Raw genomic sequence first — 19096 nt, forward strand, 5'->3', positions numbered from 1 at the left:
CACTTGCGCTATGCCGGGCTCCGACCGCCTTTAGCTCACCACTAAAAATAGGTTTCATGGCTGAGGGCAGGCAGCCCAGATCCCAAACCAGCCTGTGTCGCCGTGACCAACTGACCCATTTGGCCTTGATTTTTAAGTATTTTTCCCTTGTTCAACTTCAGCTCAGGCAGCAGCTGGGACAGCCGAGTCCCCCGAGGGGCAGCAAGACTCCGGTGGGGGGGTCGTGGTCTCTTGCCTGCACGGCATGGCACGGCGCGGCAGGGTTGGCGGTCCCGCGGCAGAGCTGGGATGCGGCAGCAGGAGCGCCCAGGCCACCTGGATTCGGAAGGCTGCCAGCTCCCGCAGCCTCCCGCCAACCCTGGGCAGCCCGTGCCCACCCCAGCCCTGCGGCCGTCCTTTATTCTCTCCTTTAGGGAAGTCGCGTCCCGTGGGGCAGACGAAGCAGCTCGTGGGTCCTGCTGCGGGGCAGAGCCCCAGGAGGAGCAGGGGATGGTGCTCAGCGGGGCCAGGTTTGTCCCACGGCTGCAGGATGGGGCAGGGAGCCGGTGCCAGGCTGCGGGACGCCGGGACGTGGACCTGCTGCCCAGAGTGAAGGGCAGGGAGTCCTCTCGCATTTCCCTCCCGGCACAAGGACCAAAGCAGGAGCACCCTGGGGCTGTCACTGAGCTGCCCCGTGTCCCCGGGGCCAACGGAGCCCCGCAGCCGCTGCGCCAGCCCCCGTGCCCGCAGCTGGGAGCAGGATGGAGCACAGGGACGGGGGACGCGGCGCGGCTGCAAGCGCCCTGCGGAGCACGTGATGCGGCAGCCGTCGGTCAGAAATGAAGACAGACCTTTATTTACAGTAACAAACAAAAGGGACAAAAAAAATAAAATAGCGTTGACGCTTCCCTCCCCTTCTCCCCAGCCCTTCAAAGGGGCGTCTTCAGCCACGAGCCCTGTCCCCGGGGTGAAGGGACAGGGGCCAACGACTGCTGGGGGTCATTTGGCACCAGCTAAGGCACCCTGTCCCCCCCGGGATGCGCGGGGGGTGGTGACGGCTCCGCACAGCTCCGGGCTCTCCCCAGCCGGGACCACTGCCCCGGCCCCCGGCTGCATCCACGCCGCAGGGACCGGCGAAGGAAAAGCTTCTTCCCGGATGGCAAAACAGGGAGGGGAGCAGGCTGTGTGTATTGCACTTGGCTGCAGAACTCAGCACCGAGGAAGGGTGGGGGCTGGCAGGATGTGTCCCACAGCGCAGGACCCCGCAGCCTGGCTGACGGCCTCGGAGGTGTCCTTGGTGGGGGGGGGGGGGCAGGATGCTCTGTGCCACCCCTCTGTAAACCAGAGCAATGCACCCCGAGCACTGTCCTGGGGCAGCCCCAGGCGGTGGCAGCAGGACAGGCCGTCCCCGACACCGGGACCCTGGGGTGGCCCCTGTGGGCTCCGTGGGGCACGGGACAGGCGCTCCTGCTCTCGGCTCAGGTGGCAGGAGGCTCCCGCGATCCTCGGCAAACCGGCCCGGCGTGGGGAAGAGGTAGAGCGTGACGGGATGCCGGCCGTCCCCGGAACCCCCGCGGCCCTACGGATTCACCCTTCCCCAGGCAGGATGCGACCCAGCTCCAAGGATGAGGTTTGCAATGGGGGGGTATTGCTCTCCTTTGCTGGGCTCTGCCTTTTGGCGTTTCACACCTGGGCGTCCCCACCACCAGCTCGGGGACCGGCTGGACCCTTGGCTGCTGCAGGAGGGGTTGGGGGGGACCCACAGCCGGTCCCCCCTGCCACGTGCAGCCCCTCAGGAGGAGAAGCAGAGCCCGCAGCACTCCATGCAGATCTCCAGACAGTCGGCCGACTCGCAGCAGGCGTCGATGATGCCGCAGTCCATGTCGCAGGGCAGGTCGCAGTCCGCGCACTCGCCCGAGTTGCAGCAGCAGCAGCAGATGCAGGAGTCCTCGGAGGTGCAGGAGCCGCAGGTGGCACAATCCAGCACGATGTTGCAGAGGGTCAGGAACTCACAGAAGAGGCAGGAGAGGATGCAGTGGACGCAGCAGTCTGCGGAGGAACGGCCAGAGAGTGGGCAGAGGGGACGGAGCTGGCTGGCTGATGGATGCTCAGCCCCGTAAGGGTGGAAAGCCTCCCTCGGGAATTAATGGAAGGGACGGAAAGAGGGGCTGGGAGCCAGGCACTGCTCCAAGGGCCCCCCTCAACACCCAGGGACATGCCCAGACTGCAAGAGACCCCCGTTTTGGAGGATACGAGATGACCGCGCTCAGCACCCACCCTGCAGAAGGCTGCCAGGACGGGAGCTCGGCTGGGCACCGAGGCCTGGGGGTCCCGGTGGGCTAGAAGGATGCTACACGAGAGACCCCAAGGAAAGCGGGGCTGGAGGAGAATGGCCGGGAAGGGACCCCCGGGGAGAGCCGGTACCTTCTTGTGCCTCAATAGGGATGTGGGAAGAGGCCGACTTGGCGCTGCCCTTGCTCTTCTTGCTGCTCTGGCTGTTGATGGAGTGGTGTGACTGCAGCTTGCGGTGAGGCTTCTGGGTGCTGGGGAGGGGGCGGAAGACCCCGTTTCCCGCCTCCCCGTTGGCACCGCCTGGATCTGGCCCCCGCCCGGCGCCGTTCTGCAGCAGATGGGTGCAGGAGCTGGGGGGCTGCGAGGCTGCTCGCAGCTGGGGCTGGCCTGGGGGGAGAACAGCACGTCACCCCGACAGTCCCTGAGCCCCCCACAGCGCTCCACGGGGGGAGAAACCCGTGCCCAGTCCCCTGCCACCACATGGGAATCTGGTGCCCGGCTGGACACAGGGTGGCCCCGCGGGTGGGATGAAGCGATGCTAACAGATGCATGGTCCAAGAGGATGGAGATGGAAAAGGAGATGCAGAAGAAGAGACAGCTGGAGGGAAGGAGACAGGCTCCGGAGAGAGGAAGGGATAAAAAAAGAGCAGGAAATAAAGAGCTGTCGTGAAGGGCGTACTGCAACTGCCAAAATTCAGCAGAGGACCTGGAGGAGGAGGTCCCCCAGGGTCCCAGCGCAGCTGGCAGGGGCAAGAGGGACGAAGCCACCGAGACCGACCAGAGTGGGTGCAGAGACACAGCGAGGCACGCTCGCCTCGTGATGAGTGGGAAGAGCCTGTGGCTGCTTCCAGCTGAGAGCCACCGTCCCACGAGCCACCGTCCCACGAGCCCAGGGGACAGCGCTGCCAGACAGAGCTCCGGGCCATCCCCATCGCCCTCTGTAAAGCCAGAGAAGACGAAGTGCCACCGGAGAGCCGGGCTGCTCATCTCCCCAGGACTGCACGAATTGGCCGCTTAATTAAAGGGCTCCCCAGCCTCTGGCTGAACTTTTCTGCAGGAGGAGGAAAATAAATATCTGCTCAGTCTCCCTCCAGCCCTCACACGGCGCAGCCGTAAGAGAGGCCGGCAGCCCCGTGCGCCGCCGGGATGCTGCCGGAGCCAGCGGCACAGCTCAGCCCTTCGCTCCTGCCCGGCACCGCATCCCCACGCTGACGTCCTTCTGCGGTGGAGGAGAGGACTGGGAACCCAGCACAAGGGAGGGGGTTCAAGCATCCATCCCCCTCCGCAGCAACACTGATCAAAGCCACAAATAAAATCCCGCCTGATGATGCTTTGGCCAAACTTTGATTTTCCTCTCCCGCGGCAGTAAACAAGGGATGATTCAGGCAAGAGGCTTGAGGGCAAAGGCACCTCCAGCCGCCGGGAAACAGGAGCTGCTTTCTGCATGGGGTGGCCGTGGGGCACAGGGAGACCGACTGGGTGGAGGGGGCACAGACGGTCTCTGTCCTGCACCCGCTCTCGCCGGCAAAAAAAAAAAAAAAAATAGATGGAGGTTAAAAAAACACAAGTGCACGGACCCAGCGCTCGGCTCTGCCAGACTGAGCTGGGCTCAGACCACGGGGGAAGTTTAACCGGGTGCTCGGGTGAAATGCTGCGTCTCTGACTCGCACTGGGAAGGGAACTTAAAATAACCGGAGCTGAGCGGGAAGAGCAGGCTGGAAGCAGGAGGGGTGGGAGAAGGACAGAAAGGAGAAATGGAAAACAGGTCTTGGACAAAATGGGATGTGTCCCCTCCCCCCAAAAAAAAGAACTCCTGGGGGGGGGGGTTGGCTTCCCACGCACCCTTCTCCAGCACCCTTCACCGCCTGTGCCCGAGTACGTGCACTGAGCTGGCATCGAGCGGCACCGAGCCGGAGGGTGACCGCGGTGCCCCGGGGCTGCCCAGAGCTGCGGCGGGCAGGGGCTGAGCCCGCAGGGACCCGCGCAGCAGCCCGGCAGCGGCTGACAGCAGCAAATACTGTGCGGCTTCGAGCGCTGGGTTTCTCCAGGGGTTTGCAGCAGCATGCACCGCGCTCGCTTTGGCCTTCTCCATTTCGCTGCATTCCTCAGATTAAACTGTTTGTAAATCAAAATCACGTTCCGACTCCAGCGAGTGGCAGCGAAAGGCAGCCAGTAATCCCCCCCTCTAAGTTAGGAAAAATAGCTTCCATTTTTTAGGAAAGCCTTCAACTCACAGGAGTCCAGAGCTCTTCTAAAAGAGCAATCTTCAACCCAAGGCTTAGGTGGACACCCACGGGTGTCAGGGCAGGAGCAGAGGGAACCAGGCTGCCCCCACCGCATCTGCCCACCAGCACCAGGGTGGGAAACCAGGGCACTGGGGGAAAGCGCCTGCCTTCCGCTCTTCAACAACCCAAAACCTCCTGGACATCCGCTCTGTGTCTTCACCCGAGATGATGCTCCCCGGCACAGCCGCGGCGCTGGCTCAGCTCAGGGTCCCCCACGGCAGCATCACCGGCGCTCGGAGGATGCCCGGACCGCAGCGGTACTCGCCCTGCTGTGACCCCCCCGGCGCTGGCTCTGCCACAGGTCGTCTTCCCAAGCCGCTGACAGGGCTTGGACAAACCGGCACGTCGTGGCCGCCGAGCAGAGTCTGCTGCTCTCGCCTGAAACTCAACACGCAGAGCCCCAAACCCGTGATCCCCGCTTTGGTTGCTCCCCAGCTGCCAGAAGACTGACCGACTCAAGAACCGTGGCAGGCTCCAGCCAGCAGCGCTGAGCCTCGGGGCGCTGGTCCTGGCACCGCTGGCGAAGGACACGACCCCACACCCGACAGCCCCTCGGTGCCTGGTCCCTCCTGACCACGCACATGCCAGACTGGCACAAAAATGCCACCGTCACCCCCTTCACCTTCTCATGGGGGACCCTAACTGTGCTCCCCGGGCACTGCCAAAGGGGGGGATTTGCCCCCCCCCAAGCGATGGTGACCCCCCCCAACACCAGCAGCGGGATGCAGTCGAGGAGCGGGCTGCAAAGCAAAGGATGCCGGGGCCAACGCTCCGCAGGGGGCTGACCCTCATTTCCCGGGGAGGGGAGGGGGGTTCCCCTGCACCCAGCACCCAGGCAAGCCCAGATGTGGGCGGTCACGTTCCCCCCAGCCTCGGGGCCCGTGGGGCGGCTGCCCCCGGGGGGGGTGGGCTGGGGAGGGGGCTGCGTGGGGCTGCGCCACGCAGGGTGCAGCAGGCTGCAGCGTGACTCAGAGGTGCAGAATGTCTGTGGGCAACGGCCCAGCTCCCAGATGCTTTGCAAGGGCTCGAGCTCTGGTTGAGGAAACGTGCGCTTTCCTCGCTCCACGTACGCCGTCAGGAGCGCCCGGATTTTGCCGTCCCCTCCCCTTCCCACCCCGCCAGCCTGCTCTTCAAAGTCTGCAACCTCGTTCCCACCCTCCCTCTCCCCGCTGGGAAGCATCCATCCACTTTACACCCCTTGGAATGGAAAGCTGCACGCTCGCGTCCAACAGAAGGGGAACGGCTGTGTGTGTAAGGGGCAGCCTGGGAGCGAAACCCTCGGATCCAGGCTGGGGGCCAGGGAAAAGATGGACGGCGTGACTCCAGGAGAGCCTGGCCCCCGATCTCCTGCGTCTGCCAGCTCTGCTCTCCCGCCCCTGCAATGGGAAATGGAGCAAGGGCACCCCGGCCCCCACCTCTGCTCCCACCCCACCCCAGCGTTTCTCACGGCCGGGGGACTGGCAGGTCTGCGGCAGCAGAAATGAGGAGGTGCTGCTTGGCTTCGCCACCGCCTCCAGCAAAACCGGATCTCGGCGCAGGCAGCCCGGCCCGGCCCCTGCTCGTTCGGGCTTTGCACCAGCCTCACCCTTGCCCTGGATGTGCCAAGCCAAGAGCCATCCCGACGGGAGGCATCTCCCTTCGCTCCAGCAAACCGCCGCTGCGCTCCCCTCCTCCGGCTGCGGCCGCGGAGCCCGTTCTGCCAGGGCCTCTCCTCTCTCCCTCTGCGGCTTTGGGGGATGCTCCTTCCCCCAGGGGCCGGTGCCTCTCCCACCTCAGCATCCCAGCAGGACCCCAGCACCACCGAGAGTTGCTCCGGCTGCCCGCCCTCCTCCCCCTCTGCCTCCAGACGGTCCCACGGACGAGGGCAGCGCGAGGCATCACGGTGCTGCTGGATGCCGCCCTTCGCTCTCCCAGTGACTCACGCTCAGTTAAAGCCTTTTGCTTTGATGTGGGGAAGAGCCGAGCGAGGAGGAGACAGCTTCCCACCGCAGCTACCCGCCGCGTTAACGAGCCCTGCTACCGATCAGACGGCGCGGCCCGAAGCACGAGCACCCGGAGGCTTCTGGAGCTGCACGTGCTGCGGCGGAGGGAAACACTCACATGTCACAGCTTCGGGAGCGCCGGCGAGCTCGGCCTGGGGGCCCTTTGTCAGGACTTTTCGGGACTCATCATCTTCCAGGGGTTTCTCCTTCGTCAGCGCTGCGGGGCTGGCAGGGGGGCGGGTGGGTGGCCGGGGCTCTGCCGCTGGTGCCGCCGGCGTCTGCCTCGGCGAAGGGCGCGAGGTCTCGCCCGCCTCTGCAAGAGAAACGGGGTTGGAGCTGAGCACCCCAGGGTGCGTCACGCTGCGGGCAGAGACCCCCGTCCCCACAACCCGCAGCAACCCACAGCACGTCCCCAGCCACTGCAAACGGCACCGGTCGGTGCTTTGGGACTCTGATTTCGGGCACGAGCCAAATCCAGCCGCTCCTGTTGCTTTTGCAGCCCAGAGTACGCAGCGGGGGAAAGAGCTGGAGCACCGTGAGGGATTTTGGGCTGCTCGGGATGGGCGTCGGGGCTCCATCACTCTGCAGCCACTCACCCCGTTGTAACGCCAGCAGTTCGGCAGCACCCTCCCAAAAACCTTCCGGAGCTCCCACATTCCTTCTCTAAAGAGCCAGGGGATCTGGTTACACTCAGCGGTTCAAGCTGGATTTTTCATCCCCCATCCCATGAAAGGGCCACTGTCTTCCCTGCGGGAGCCGGCTGCCACCTCCCCTCGCATTCCCGCTTGCCTGGGACAGGAGCAGCCCCTGCAGGACCCCCTCGATGGGGCGAGCAAAACCCAAAACACGAGCCGTGTTACTCCCCGTGGGGATAAACCCCAATGCCACACAGCCCCTTGCAGAAACCCAGCGAGGAGAAGGCATAACCGCCTCTGCGGGCTGGGGGCTGGCTTCCCCCGCCACGGCGGGGTATCCGTGGGGGCTGCACGGTGCTCAGTGCGATGCTGTGCTCCCCCACCCACTGCGAGACCCCTCCACACCACCCCGTCCCTCTCCCCAGCACCCGGAATAGCAACCGCTTGCACAACAGGGGCTGGACCGCGCTTTATATAAAACTAAATTATAGCTTGGGCGAAGGGAAGGAGACCAAAGACCCATAATTTCCCTGGCTATAACACCAGGTCCTACACGCAGGCAGGCAAGGGCGGGTGGGGGGAAGAGCCACCTCGGACCCTTCATTATACTCAATATAACAAGAGGTCCTACAAGCAGGAGCCGGGGAGGAAGGCAGGCAGACCTCACACCTGTAATTACAGGGACTATAACAAGAGGCCCTACAAGGGAGGAGGAGGGCCCCATCCGCACCCCGGGGTTAGCAGGAGCCTGGACACGCTGCAGAGGGGCTGCAACCAGCCTGGAGCGATGCTCGCGATGCTCCCAGCTCCACCACACCCCACATGCTCATCCACCTGCCTCAGTTTCCCCACAGGACCATCCTCTCTGCTCTCCCCAGGATGCTGATCCAGCCTGGGGTACCGGAGCGCCTGCGACAGGGAGTTTGCTGGGAAGGAAAGCTCAGCGCGATGCAGAGCCCTGCTCACAGCTCTTGCAGGCGAGGAGATTTTGCGGCTCAACGAAGAGGAATTCAGCAGCTCCAGCTGAATTTTGCACAGCAACGTTGGCTCCACATCCCAAGCAGAGTGGGAGTACGTGAGCCCCAGAAAGCAGAAAACTCATTCCCATGCCCTCAGAAAGCCCAGGGCAAAACGGAGAGGAGAAGAGAGCAGGCTGTCATCAACCTACAGGTGTTCGCACACAGGCGTGGTGTATAGGTGAATAATAACCACATGTTGCTGCATCCACATCCTCTGTCATGTCCCAACCTGGGCTGGCCTGAGTCAGACCTGCGGTGTTTAAGTCAGCACCTGATCTAAGGCCTGTTAAAGCCAGACACAAAAACCCTGATGGTTGGGGAGCTCTGGATGGAGCCTGGAGTCAGAGGTGCCCGGTGCAGAGCACAGGGAGCGCAGCTCCCACGCGGTCCCTGGGAAGGGATCCGAGTCACCGGGCATCAGCGTAGCCAGGGAGATGCTCCGGTTTCTGCTGCGGGATTCCCAAGGGTGCTCAGGGCTTAAAAATCAACAGAGCAGCCCCATCATCACCAGATCCCCTGCCCTGCTCTCACCCCTGAGGTCAGCGTTCCCCCCCGCAGCAAGTGATTTACATCGGGGAAAAAAGAGCCGGAAAACCAGGTGCTGCAGCGGGATAGAGGGGCCGGCGGCTGCTCTGTGCGCAGGGGGAAGCTGGCTCATGGGCGACCTGGAGAGCTCCATCCAGCTGATCCTGCCTCTGCCACGGCTGCCCTGTGCTGCCTCCATCGCATCCCTTGCCCGCTCCGTGCCTGTTCCCGAGGGGCCGAGGATGAGGACGGTCTGTTTAGACTCTGAGCTCTGCGGGAAAGCAGCAGCACTGGGCTGTACGGACGGCGAGCGTGCCGGTCCACCGACTAACTATTGAGACGAGGTTCGTTTCTGCCATGTCCACTTCACCCATATAATTACACTGCACGAGAGGTCTCACGCACAACCACAGCGATGCAGGGAGGAAGATGGCAATTAAATTAACTCCCACTGGGACAAGGTGGCCAGAAGAGAGACAAAAATAGACAGGAGAGAAATTTGGGTAAGCTAGTCCTTCCCTGCCTTACGCAGCCTTGCTTCCCTGTTGCTGCATGCCCGTGGGGAGCGGACAGACGGTGCTGACCCCCCAAGTACATGGCGTCCCCCGGGACATGGAGAGGGGGGCACTTGCTTTGGGGCGCAAAGCCCCGAGAGAGGGGTTCCTGCTCCCAAAACCACCCTAAGCTGAGCAGAGAGGGTGAGTGTGGAAAGAGGCACGAGGAGGAGCAGCTCCGTCCCACCATCACCCGGTGCTGGGGTCTGGCAGGGGGTCCCCTTGTCCTTGCTGCCACCAGGGCAGGGACCGGCTCCTTCCCTCCCCTGCCATCACCCTGCTGCTGCCAGAACAAGACCAGGCTTGACCTAAATCTGCCGGATCCAAAAGCAACCACAAGCCCTGGCAAAAAGCAGAGCAAGCCCTAAGGAGAGCGAGCCCTCGGGATGGGACATCCATCCCCTTCCCCGCCTGCACCCCCGTAGCAGCTGCACCCCCAGCCCCTTCCCGGCCGGGACAAACGCTCATCACGTGGCACAGAAACACCCTGGGACGAGAGTCCAGGTCTCTGCTCCCCCATTCTGCGCCACCTTTTGTAAAACGCAAGGGAGAAATGAAGGTAACGTAGCACAGGGAGAGCAACTCACAAGTTCTGTTTATGAGAACAGAGATAATAAGGCATTTAAAAATAATAAGCCAGGCTTCAATAAATCACGGCGCTGCCGTAAGGTACAAAAGATTAGGAAAGCCGATAGACGTGGAACTGCTTTCTTTGCCTCCTGGTTGCCAAGCCCAGGGGATGCACACGGGTCAGGTTTTCTGACTATTCTCCCCATTTTCAAAGTCCAAACCCACCTCTTGTAAAAGCCCCAAGACATCACTGAGCTCCAAAGTCCACCAAGCATCGCAGGGGCTGAGAAAAAAGGAGGGAGGAGAGGAAAGATGTAAAGAAGCTGTAAGGTCTCACTGGCTTTCACCAAGTATCTTGTAATACTCCTGCAAAGTCAAGTGTACCAAACGTCCCTCGGGGTGTGCCGGCTGCGGGAAGGACCCGCTTTGCACGGCCAGTGTCTGCAGGAGCTTCTGGGGCAACCACCAGTTGTTCTGATTAGGGGAAAAAGTATTTGTGCTTCGGGTGGGAGGCGCGTTTAACTCCTGATGAGCTTGCAGGACTGAGCTAACCCATCCCCGAAGCGCTGGACAAACAAAAGGAAATAGCAGCGTGTCAGCAGCTGGTGGGAGCGCTCGGCCGCACCGAGCCAGGACCGGGCAGAGCTTCTGCAGCAGCACAGCCAAGAGCCACACCGCAGGCAGCACGGCCGCAGCATCTTACGGCTCACGGGGACCTGCGGGTTTCCTCCTCTGCAGCCGGTTGTGGTACCCAGACCCCCAGCTGGGAAGGCACAGAGGATGTGGGAAGATGCAACGCTGGAGCCACGCTTTTGGGTCAAACCCACCCAGGTTGTGCCACGGCTCCTGCTCAGCTTTCCTGATCTGCCTGGCTGCTTGGGATCTCTGCTCGAGCTGCCCCTCTTCTATCCAACTGCTTTTGGCTAACGAGGAAGAAATCCGGTGGCAGGAGATGGATGGACACCTCACCAGCGTGGCAGGTACCTGTCACCGCTGCCCCACGCATGGCTGCATGCCAGCGACGGGCAGCACAGGAGACGAAGATGCCTCCGACACACACCAGCTAAAGACAGGCTTGGACCAGCCGGCTCAGGAGCAAATCCTGCCTCTTTAGCAGGCAGCGCGTTTGGATGAGGTGGTGTCAACCCGGTGCAAAAGGGAGGGAGAAGGGTCTCGACACGTCTGGATCCACATCTGAGCTCTTCTGGAACTAAAGGGCATCTAAATCTAACGCCGTGGGTCACGACTCCTGCCAACGCGGAGATGCTCGGGAGTCTCCCGTCCCCCCTTCTCTCTCCCTTTATCCCTCAGGAATGGCCGGTCAGGGACGAGATAACGTTGGATGGAGACACAAACAGAGACAGTCTAGCGAGGCATTTGCCATTAACAACACGCTACCTTGCAGCAATATTTAGTTTGGGAGCTTTCTAATCTGTTTTATGCAGATAAAATGAGCGCGTAATCTCCCTTGGTTTTCCCGTACACGCTGCCTGGCCCAATCAGGTGCCTGTCTGACCTATTCAAGGGATATTTTAGAGCTTGATTAAGTGGTTTCAAGTGCAGAAGAGACGGCACTGAAGCAAATCCTTCCAATCCCACGAGCCAGGCTGGAGGAGAGGAAAGCAGAATTCTGGTTTGAAAGTTTGCTCAACTGGGAAAAATCCAAATGGCTTATTTACATTCAGTCTGAAATTAATGCACTAAAGCATTTTCGGATTCAATGATATTCAGGGAAAGGAAAAGGAGGGCGGGAGGGGAAGGAGGAGAAATGGCCAGAGCTGCTGAGCACACCTGGGACAGATCCAGCACAGCTTTGCTTCCCTCCGGGAAAGCGTTTGCCCCAATGTCTCTCCGCTCACCTGGGCAATGCTTTGGATAAACAGTTCAGTTCTGGGACAATGAGGAATCCGGTCAAAAAAATAGCGGTTTCTATGAAAAGTTACTTCCTAAATGCAAAAAAGCAAAACAAAGCAGAAAAACCCACAAAACCCCAACTAGCTTGCCAGCCTGGGAGTTGTTATTATTTGTTATTTATAGGCATTGGGTGGGTAGGAAGAGAGGAATTTCGGGCCGGCCAGACAGGCCAGGACCAAGGTCTGTCCAGTCCGTCCGCGTTTGGCATTCGACGTCGGCTAAAAACTCCTCTGGCAACAAAACCCCGACCCCAGGTTTGGGGCGCAGACCCCGTGCCAAGGTGCCCCTACAAATCCCATCGCTCAAAGGCCCTCGTTGACCCAACCGGCTCCGGCAAAGGAGGCACAAAGCAACCCTCCTGGGAGAATCGCTCCTACCCGGAGCGGGAACACCGGGGCGGTGGGGATAAACCTGGAGAAGGGGTTTTGGGGAAGGTAAGAAATAAAATCACTGCCAGAAGCATGCACCTCTGTCATTGTGGCAACGGCGAGGAACTATTCCTTACGCGGTAACGTTATATTTAACGTATGCATGTTATATTTAACGTTATGTTTAACATATGCATGTAAGGCAGCATTCGGGGCTGCAGGTGCAAGGGAAGGAGCAATCTCTGAACCCAAACACGAGACAAGGGACAGCACACCTTGCCCCAGGACACAAACCAGACCCAGCAGGACCAGGCTTCTGCCTCCAGCTGCCAGGCCAGCCCATCTCCCAGCGTCAGGCCTGGGCTCTGCCTAAACCACAGAGCGACAGAGAACATCCCAAATGTACTGCGGGGCCAAGCAGTGGAGAAAAGTGACTGGGAAAACCAAAGGGCCAAAGACTCAGTTTGGGACCGAGTCAGCTTTCCGTGAGTTTGAGGAGCACCGTGCGGGCTCAGCGCTCCCTGGCCAGGCGAACCCCCTGTGCTGGCCAGAGGGATGTAAAAGAAGGATGCAGGAGGAGATCCTGCGACATCCCGGGTGTCCTTAAGGACAAGCAATTATCCTTGAAGTCTGGAAAGCGGCTAACGCGATGTCTATCGGATCCAAGGAGATTCTGGGAATTAGAGAGCAAGGAGCCACACCGCTGTGCTGGGGAAAATTATGGAGAGTCTAATTAAGGACCATGCCAGTACAGTAATTGCGTAACCTTATGGGGTCAAACCAGCACAGGTTCTGCCAGGGAAAATTTGTGTCTTTCTAACCTGCTAAGAGTCCTTAAAAAAAGTTAATTGAAGAGCAGAAAAATGTGAGCTGGTGGACATCGTTATTAACAAGAATAATAATTTGCACTTATGCAGCACCTTTCATCCTGAGATCTACCCAACATGCAGTTTTAAGCCAGTGCCCATCATACGTTACCCAATCTCCATGTATTTTACATTAGCACAGCTGCAGCTCTAAGCCGCTGTGACGCAGAACCTTATCGCTGCTCGGCCCAGCGGGGAAACTGAGGCACGTAAAAGGGATTTACCCATAGCAACATCCTATGGCGACGGAGCCCAAAACTTTGCAGTCCTGGTGCTCAACTTCCCGCTGGCGTGCATGCTCGCTACGTTGGGGTTTCTTCTAGGCACAGACCCCAAAGCAGCTTCGGAAGAGCTGCAGCGTGGCCTGAACGGGGCCGGGGCGAGGTTAAAACAAGATCTTCTGCAAAGGTCAGGGCACGGCTTGCGGGGCAGCAGCATGCCTGCTCACTGAAGGAAGGCGGCGAGGCCGGCCAAGGATGAAGCCATTCGGGTGGAGCGAGTAATTGCTCCCAGAGTCAGCGAGTCGACCCGCTTTCTCGGGGGGAACACGCCGCGCCAGCAGCCCAGCCCTGGCACCGAAAGCAGCCGAACCGGGCGAGCACCGTTCTGCCCTGGGCACAGCTGCCTGCACCGGGGGAGGGAGCCGGCACTGGGAGCCTCCTGCGCGCCCACGGGGAGCACCCCAAAAGAGAATGGGACTGGGGTGAAAGTGCTTCCCGAAGCTACTGCTCGCTCCCTGATCCGCCCCGTCGCGGAGCTGGGGATGCACGGGTGGAAAGACAGTGGGACGGCACCGGGGAGAGGTGGGGACGTTCCCCCCAACTCAAATATCAAGTTCAATGTGGCTGCCAAAGCCCGCCGGAAGATCAAACGGAGATGGGCAAAGATTTGGATTTAGGGCAAGAAAAACCCAATTACCCCATCCCTGCTGCTGTGCAGGAGCTCGTTTCCACCAGTACAACCCGAGCACAGCACCCCGGGGGGATGCAGGAAGGGGCCACCGGCACCGGGAGGGACCGACGCGGCTTCATCCTGTGCCAAACCCCGCAGCCCCGGGATGCTGCCGGTGCCCATCCCGCAGGAAGCTGGACAGGGCACAGCCGGAGCAAGGCAGAGATCTGGGAAAAAAACAGAAAAAGTACAGAAAACACCCAGAGGACAGCTTGGGTTTCTGCAACTAATAGACTTGAGCAGGCACTTTCCAAGGAAATTCAATTAGGAGCTGGAGCGGGACCGGGACGCCGGGGTGGCAAGCGGCACAGCCCCGAAGGGCCTGCTTTGTTTTGCTCAAAACCAGAAACATTTGAAAAAAGCCAGAAATCTGCCTATTTTTTTGGCTTTTTGGAGTTTCGCTGCTGCTGTTCGAAGAAAAGAAAGAAAAAAAAAATCAAACATTTTCATGAGCAGACAAGAAGCTTTGAAAGAAAACAGAAATGAATCTTTTAGTGCAAAAAGTCTTTATCTGGGGTAAAAAAAAAAAATTAATTGTTCCTTTCGGGGCTTTTCTTTTGGGTCCTTTGCACTTACGGGACGCCTGCGTGCAAACCTGCCACCGGCTGCATTTAAACCAGTGCTGGGACCCTCTTACTTCGACCTTGCAGGGTGTTGCCTTTGTTTCAGCCCCTCTCCCAGGGCAGGACGCAGTCCCAGTAACGGGTACCCGAGGGATGGCGGCATCAATTCCTGCCCAGCCTCCCCTGCTTGGGGCACCTATGGGTGCTCAGCACCCCGAGCAGGGTGGCAGCACCCTCGCGCAGGCAGCCGGACCCTGGTATTTTGGGCGAGCTGGGCAGAGCCGCTCGCAACTCTGAAGGCTTCGTTGTTGGGGCTGCGGCACACAACAGCTTTCCGCCTCCTGTTACACCTCGGGGCAAACTCCTTGGGAACAGGCAGAAAGAATTAAAGGGAAAAAAAGTGCGTGCGTGTGTTTGAGTGTCCCTTCCCTGCTCGGCTCCAAGCAAAGAGCCGCAGAGCTGCTGGCGCCTGCGGCAGAGCCAGGACGCAGACACGGAGGGGGGGACGTGGAGGGGGACGCGGTGGTGGCCCCACGCAGCACATGTCCTGCTGGGAAGGGAAAGAAGGGAGCGAGCGGAGTCAAACCCGACGGGAAGGTTTTTCTTCTGGAGATGGATTTGTCTCCAGCATCTTTGCGTCGGTTTGCTTCCCATTAGGAAAGCCCCTCTCCCGCTGTCCCTGTTTCCCCTCCTCTTCCTCCCCACGAAGGGAAGGAAGGACAAAAATAATCTCATCAACCAAAGGGCTTTCTGTTTTCTTCTGTTTTCTGTTAATTCCTCCAAAAAATAATTATACCCCACACACTCCACAGAGGCAGACAATTGCCTCTTCACTCTGAGGCTCCTCTGCAAACTACCTGTGGCTATTTCAAGGGGTTGGTTCGCAACGTGCCCGTCCCCCCTGGGCAGGAGGAGGCTGCGATGGCACCGGGCCCATCTCCAGAGGTGCCAAGGAACAAACTCCGGGAAACGGGCTTCGTCTCAGGCTGGGAAATAGGACCAAGCACAGCAATGCCAACCCGACCCTGCCCACAACGCGCTAACTTGGGCCAAACCACTCCGGCACCTCAGTTTCCCCATTTACTTCACAGGCTCGGCGTTACCAAATTAGCTGGTGTAATTTGCAAAGCATCGCAAAGGGAGTCGAGTAAAAATTCCCAGGCTCCGCGGTGCGTGACAGAGTCCCTGGATGCTGCCCAAGCGATAATGGCTCTGCACCGAAACGTCACGAGTCCAAACAAGTCCCAAAGACCAACCAGCCCCTGTCCATTCACTGCTCACCAAACACACAAAAAAGAAAGAAAGAAAGAAGTGATGTGAGCAAGAATTCAAAGGTCAATACATGCAACGGGAAAGCTGCCCTTTAAGACAGGACAGGGATATTCTCGCGGCATGAAATTTGGCCCCTCGAGCCTGGGCAGATGGAAATCGAGGGTGTCCTGGACACCCCCCTTAGCCGCCCCCAGCTTTGCACGCTGTGAAAGGCGGGTCTAAAGGAGGCGAATTTGGTCCAGCTCTGCTCAGGTTCGCCTACTCTGGGTCCACACTCCCCTTCAGGAGAAGCTGGGGAAGAAGAGGGTGGGTTAGAGGCTGGTTTGGGATGGAGGGGACACCCCTCCACCATAGGGACACCGCATCGGGCACTCACGGCTGCTCCTGGGCTCCCAGATCTCAGCTCCTGATCAGGACACCAGTATAACCGGGAGGCTGAACCGTGCTCTACCTACACACCGCTCTGGTGCGGCCAGTGGCTGGGAATGCAGAAAAGCTGTTAAGGCCATTTTTTCCAACTCATTTAACCAATTTCTAAACTACTTTTTAAAATAATCCACACTCGATCTTACAGCAGCTAGAGCACAGCGCTCCTCCTAACCCAGGCTAGTAGCAAGTTTCCATGCAAAAGCTTTTTTGCACTAGGTCCGTGCATTAATCGTTCACCATTTCCCACCTGGTGAGGAAAGCGAATGGAAGGAAATCCAGAGAAATAAGCCCCGCACAGCCCCTGCAGCTGCCTCAGCGCCGGGACGCGGCCACGGCACAAAGCAGCGTAAGAGTTCAGCCGGGAAGCGGAGCCTGCGGCATCCAGCTGGAAAAGCAGGGGGAAGAGAACAAGAGGATGTATTCTCCGAAACTTGGGCCCAGCCGTGCTCCGGGCCAAAGCCAACAAGGGGAGAGATCCAGCTGTGCTAAGCTCGGTTTCTGTGCATCTCTCTGCCTGGTGCCCCCGCCACACGGTTCCTGCCTGCTCAGCCCGCTGCCCGGCAGCTGCTTTCAGAGCTGGTACCGGGGGGGATTTGGCCCCTTTTGTGTCTGGGCTGACAGCACACGCATCAGCGTGGTTCACCTCTCGCCGTCAGCTTCCTGCTCCGGCATTTTTTTCTCTCACATTGGGACTTTTAATGTAGTTTCCACACGTGAACCTTGGCGGGAACCGACCACCATGGGACACCGGCGCAGGTTCTCACGACCCCGGCTGAGCCCCCGCACCGCTCGGACAACGGAGGGGCTCGGCTTTGCCCCGTGGAGAAAGCGAGGATCCCCCAAACTTTCCCAGGCACTTCGCCATGGCCTGATCCTGCCCGAGAACCCCAGGGAGTCGCCGCGGGGTGGGGAAGGGGCCCCACCACCCCCAGGCCAGGGCCCCGGGCTGCAGCACAGCCCCCAGCCCCTTACACCCGTCCCTCGGGGGGGGTTTTAACCCCTTCAGCTTGTGCTGGCCCCGCGCCCGGCTGCCCTGGGCGTTTGGCCGAGTTACAGAAACTGCTGCAAAGTTCGTGCTGTGACCCCCCCCCCCCCTCCGGCCCGTCTGCACCAGCTGTGCTCGCACCGCGCCAGGCACACGCACACACACGCACACACTCAGCTGCACACAACCATGCACACGCACACACTCACTCGGGCCTTCCTGGACACGCACACGGGCACCCCCCCCACCCGAGCACACACTCCACCACACCTCCCCCCCCCCGAGCCATGCTTACACGCACCCCCCCCAGCCACGCAAGCCCTGTTGGCCCCTCACAGCCCCCAGCCACGCACGCACACTCCACCCCCCCATTCCATGCACACGCACCGTCTCCAGCAACACCCCCCACGCGGGGCACCCCCGGAGCTGTGCACCCACATCTCCCCAGCCGTGCACCCCCCCGCCATGCGCACACACACACACACCCCCCCCAGCTCTGCACCCCCCGTCCCAGCGGTGCACGCACCCCCAGAGCCGTGCACACACACGCCCAGCCCCCCCCACCCGTGCACCCCCCGGAGCAAGAGCCCCGCGTACCTGGCGGCGGGGCCGGCTCGGCTCGGCGGGGCTCCGGGCGGCTCGGCCGGTGGTTGCTGGCCTGGGACATCGGAGAGGGGCGCGGCGGCTGCGGCGGGGAGAGAGGGCTCACTGCGGGCCGGTACCGGCACCGGCCCCGCCGCCCCGGGCGCCGCCGCGCTCACCTGGGGCCCCGCGGGCCGCCGCGCCTCGGCTCAGCCCCGCGCCCCCCCCGGCATCCCCCGGCCCCGCCGCCAGCACAGCGCCGGCACAGCGCTCACCGCCCGCCGCCTCCCGCCCCGCCGCTCCGGCGACCTATAACGAGCCGGTCGGGGGCGCGGGGCTGGGTTGGGTTTGGTGGTGTGGGGTTTTTTTTTTTTTTTTTCTTCTCCCAATTCCCTTTAAAAAAAAAAAAAAAAAAAAAAAAAAGGCTGCGAGAACAAACAAACAACCACCCGCGTCCGCCGCGCTCCGCGGAGCTGGAGGGGGAGGAAAAGTTTTCTTTGGGGGGCTGGAGCAGAGCCGGGGAGGGGAGAGGCGCGGGGCAGGCAGAGGTTGCTTGGCTCCCAGGGCCAGCCTCGAAATTGGGATTTCTCAGCTTTGCTGCGCTGTCGGCTCAGTGTTGGGTTTCCCCCCCGCCCCGAAAACTGAGGGGGGGGGGGAGTAGTGGGGATTAGTGGGTCTGGGAAACTCCCACCGCCCTGCAGCAAAGCCGTGCTGGGGACCCTCAGGTGGGTGCTCCAGCCTGTCCGCTCTGCACCCGGGCGGGGAAGCAAAGAGGGTGCTTTTGTTCCTGACTCTGCCGGCAAGCCCTCGGCAAAGCCTCTGCCTCCCCAGCCCCTCCCTGCCTCAGTTTCCCCAACTGGTAAATGAGGTTCTGCTCCTTGGGGCCATGCCTGGACGTGCTGGGATCGGAGGTGGCAGCGTCACGCTGTCATCAGCCCCGCGAGCGACAGCACAAAACCAAGGTTTCAAGCAGTTAGCAGCAGTTCCCAAGTGGGCCAACCCAGGGTTCGCTGCGTTTGCTCCAGCGCTGCGTCCCTGCAGGGTCCCCATGAGGACTCATCCTCGTGCAGAGCTTCATGCAGAACCCGGTGGGACATTTGCAAAGTTGTTTTTATATAACACCACCATGTTTTCCTGCTTTTAAAAAACCCGGCATTGCAAAGCGTACAAAAAGAGGCTGCAGTCGCTCTGGAGCTCAACTAAAGCCACGCTGCCGCCAGCGTGAGCCTGGAGCTGAAGGAGTTGGCAGCAGGGGTCTGCCCTCCCCTGCAGCGCAGGGCTGGGGGTCACCGTGAGCCAACACTTCCCTCGGTCACCACTTCCCG

General features: G+C 60.6%; 1 protein-coding gene across 1 annotated transcript; it reads right to left on the minus strand.

Moving 5' to 3' along the window:
- Positions 1 to 814: 814 nt before the first annotated feature.
- Positions 815 to 18061, minus strand: MDFI (MyoD family inhibitor). The gene is made up of 4 exons (XM_054803848.1): positions 17787 to 18061; positions 6657 to 6851; positions 2404 to 2658; positions 815 to 2028 (listed from the first exon to the last, which is right to left on the minus strand). Exons 1-4 carry the CDS (start codon positions 17854 to 17856, stop codon positions 1772 to 1774), a joined length of 777 nt encoding a protein of 258 aa, XP_054659823.1. The 5' UTR covers positions 17857 to 18061; the 3' UTR covers positions 815 to 1771.
- Between the last annotated feature and the right edge of the window lie 1035 nt (positions 18062 to 19096).

The sequence above is a fragment of the Grus americana genome, chromosome 25, assembly GCF_028858705.1.
Source record: "Grus americana isolate bGruAme1 chromosome 25, bGruAme1.mat, whole genome shotgun sequence".
NCBI classification, from domain to species: Eukaryota; Metazoa; Chordata; class Aves; order Gruiformes; family Gruidae; genus Grus; species Grus americana.

Bases quoted from the DNA above. Each gene is read 5' to 3' on its own strand.
- MDFI (XM_054803848.1), bottom strand. From the start codon at position 17,856: ATGTCCCAGGCCAGCAACCACCGGCCGAGCCGCCCGGAGCCCCGCCGA. The intron at 6,852-17,786 runs GTACGCGGGGCT...TTTCTCTTGCAG, and splicing joins CGAGCCGGCCCCGCCGCCAG to AGGCGGGCGAGACCTCGCGC. The intron at 2,029-2,403 runs GTACCGGCTCTC...GTTCCTCCGCAG, and splicing joins CCCTATTGAGGCACAAGAAG to ACTGCTGCGTCCACTGCATC.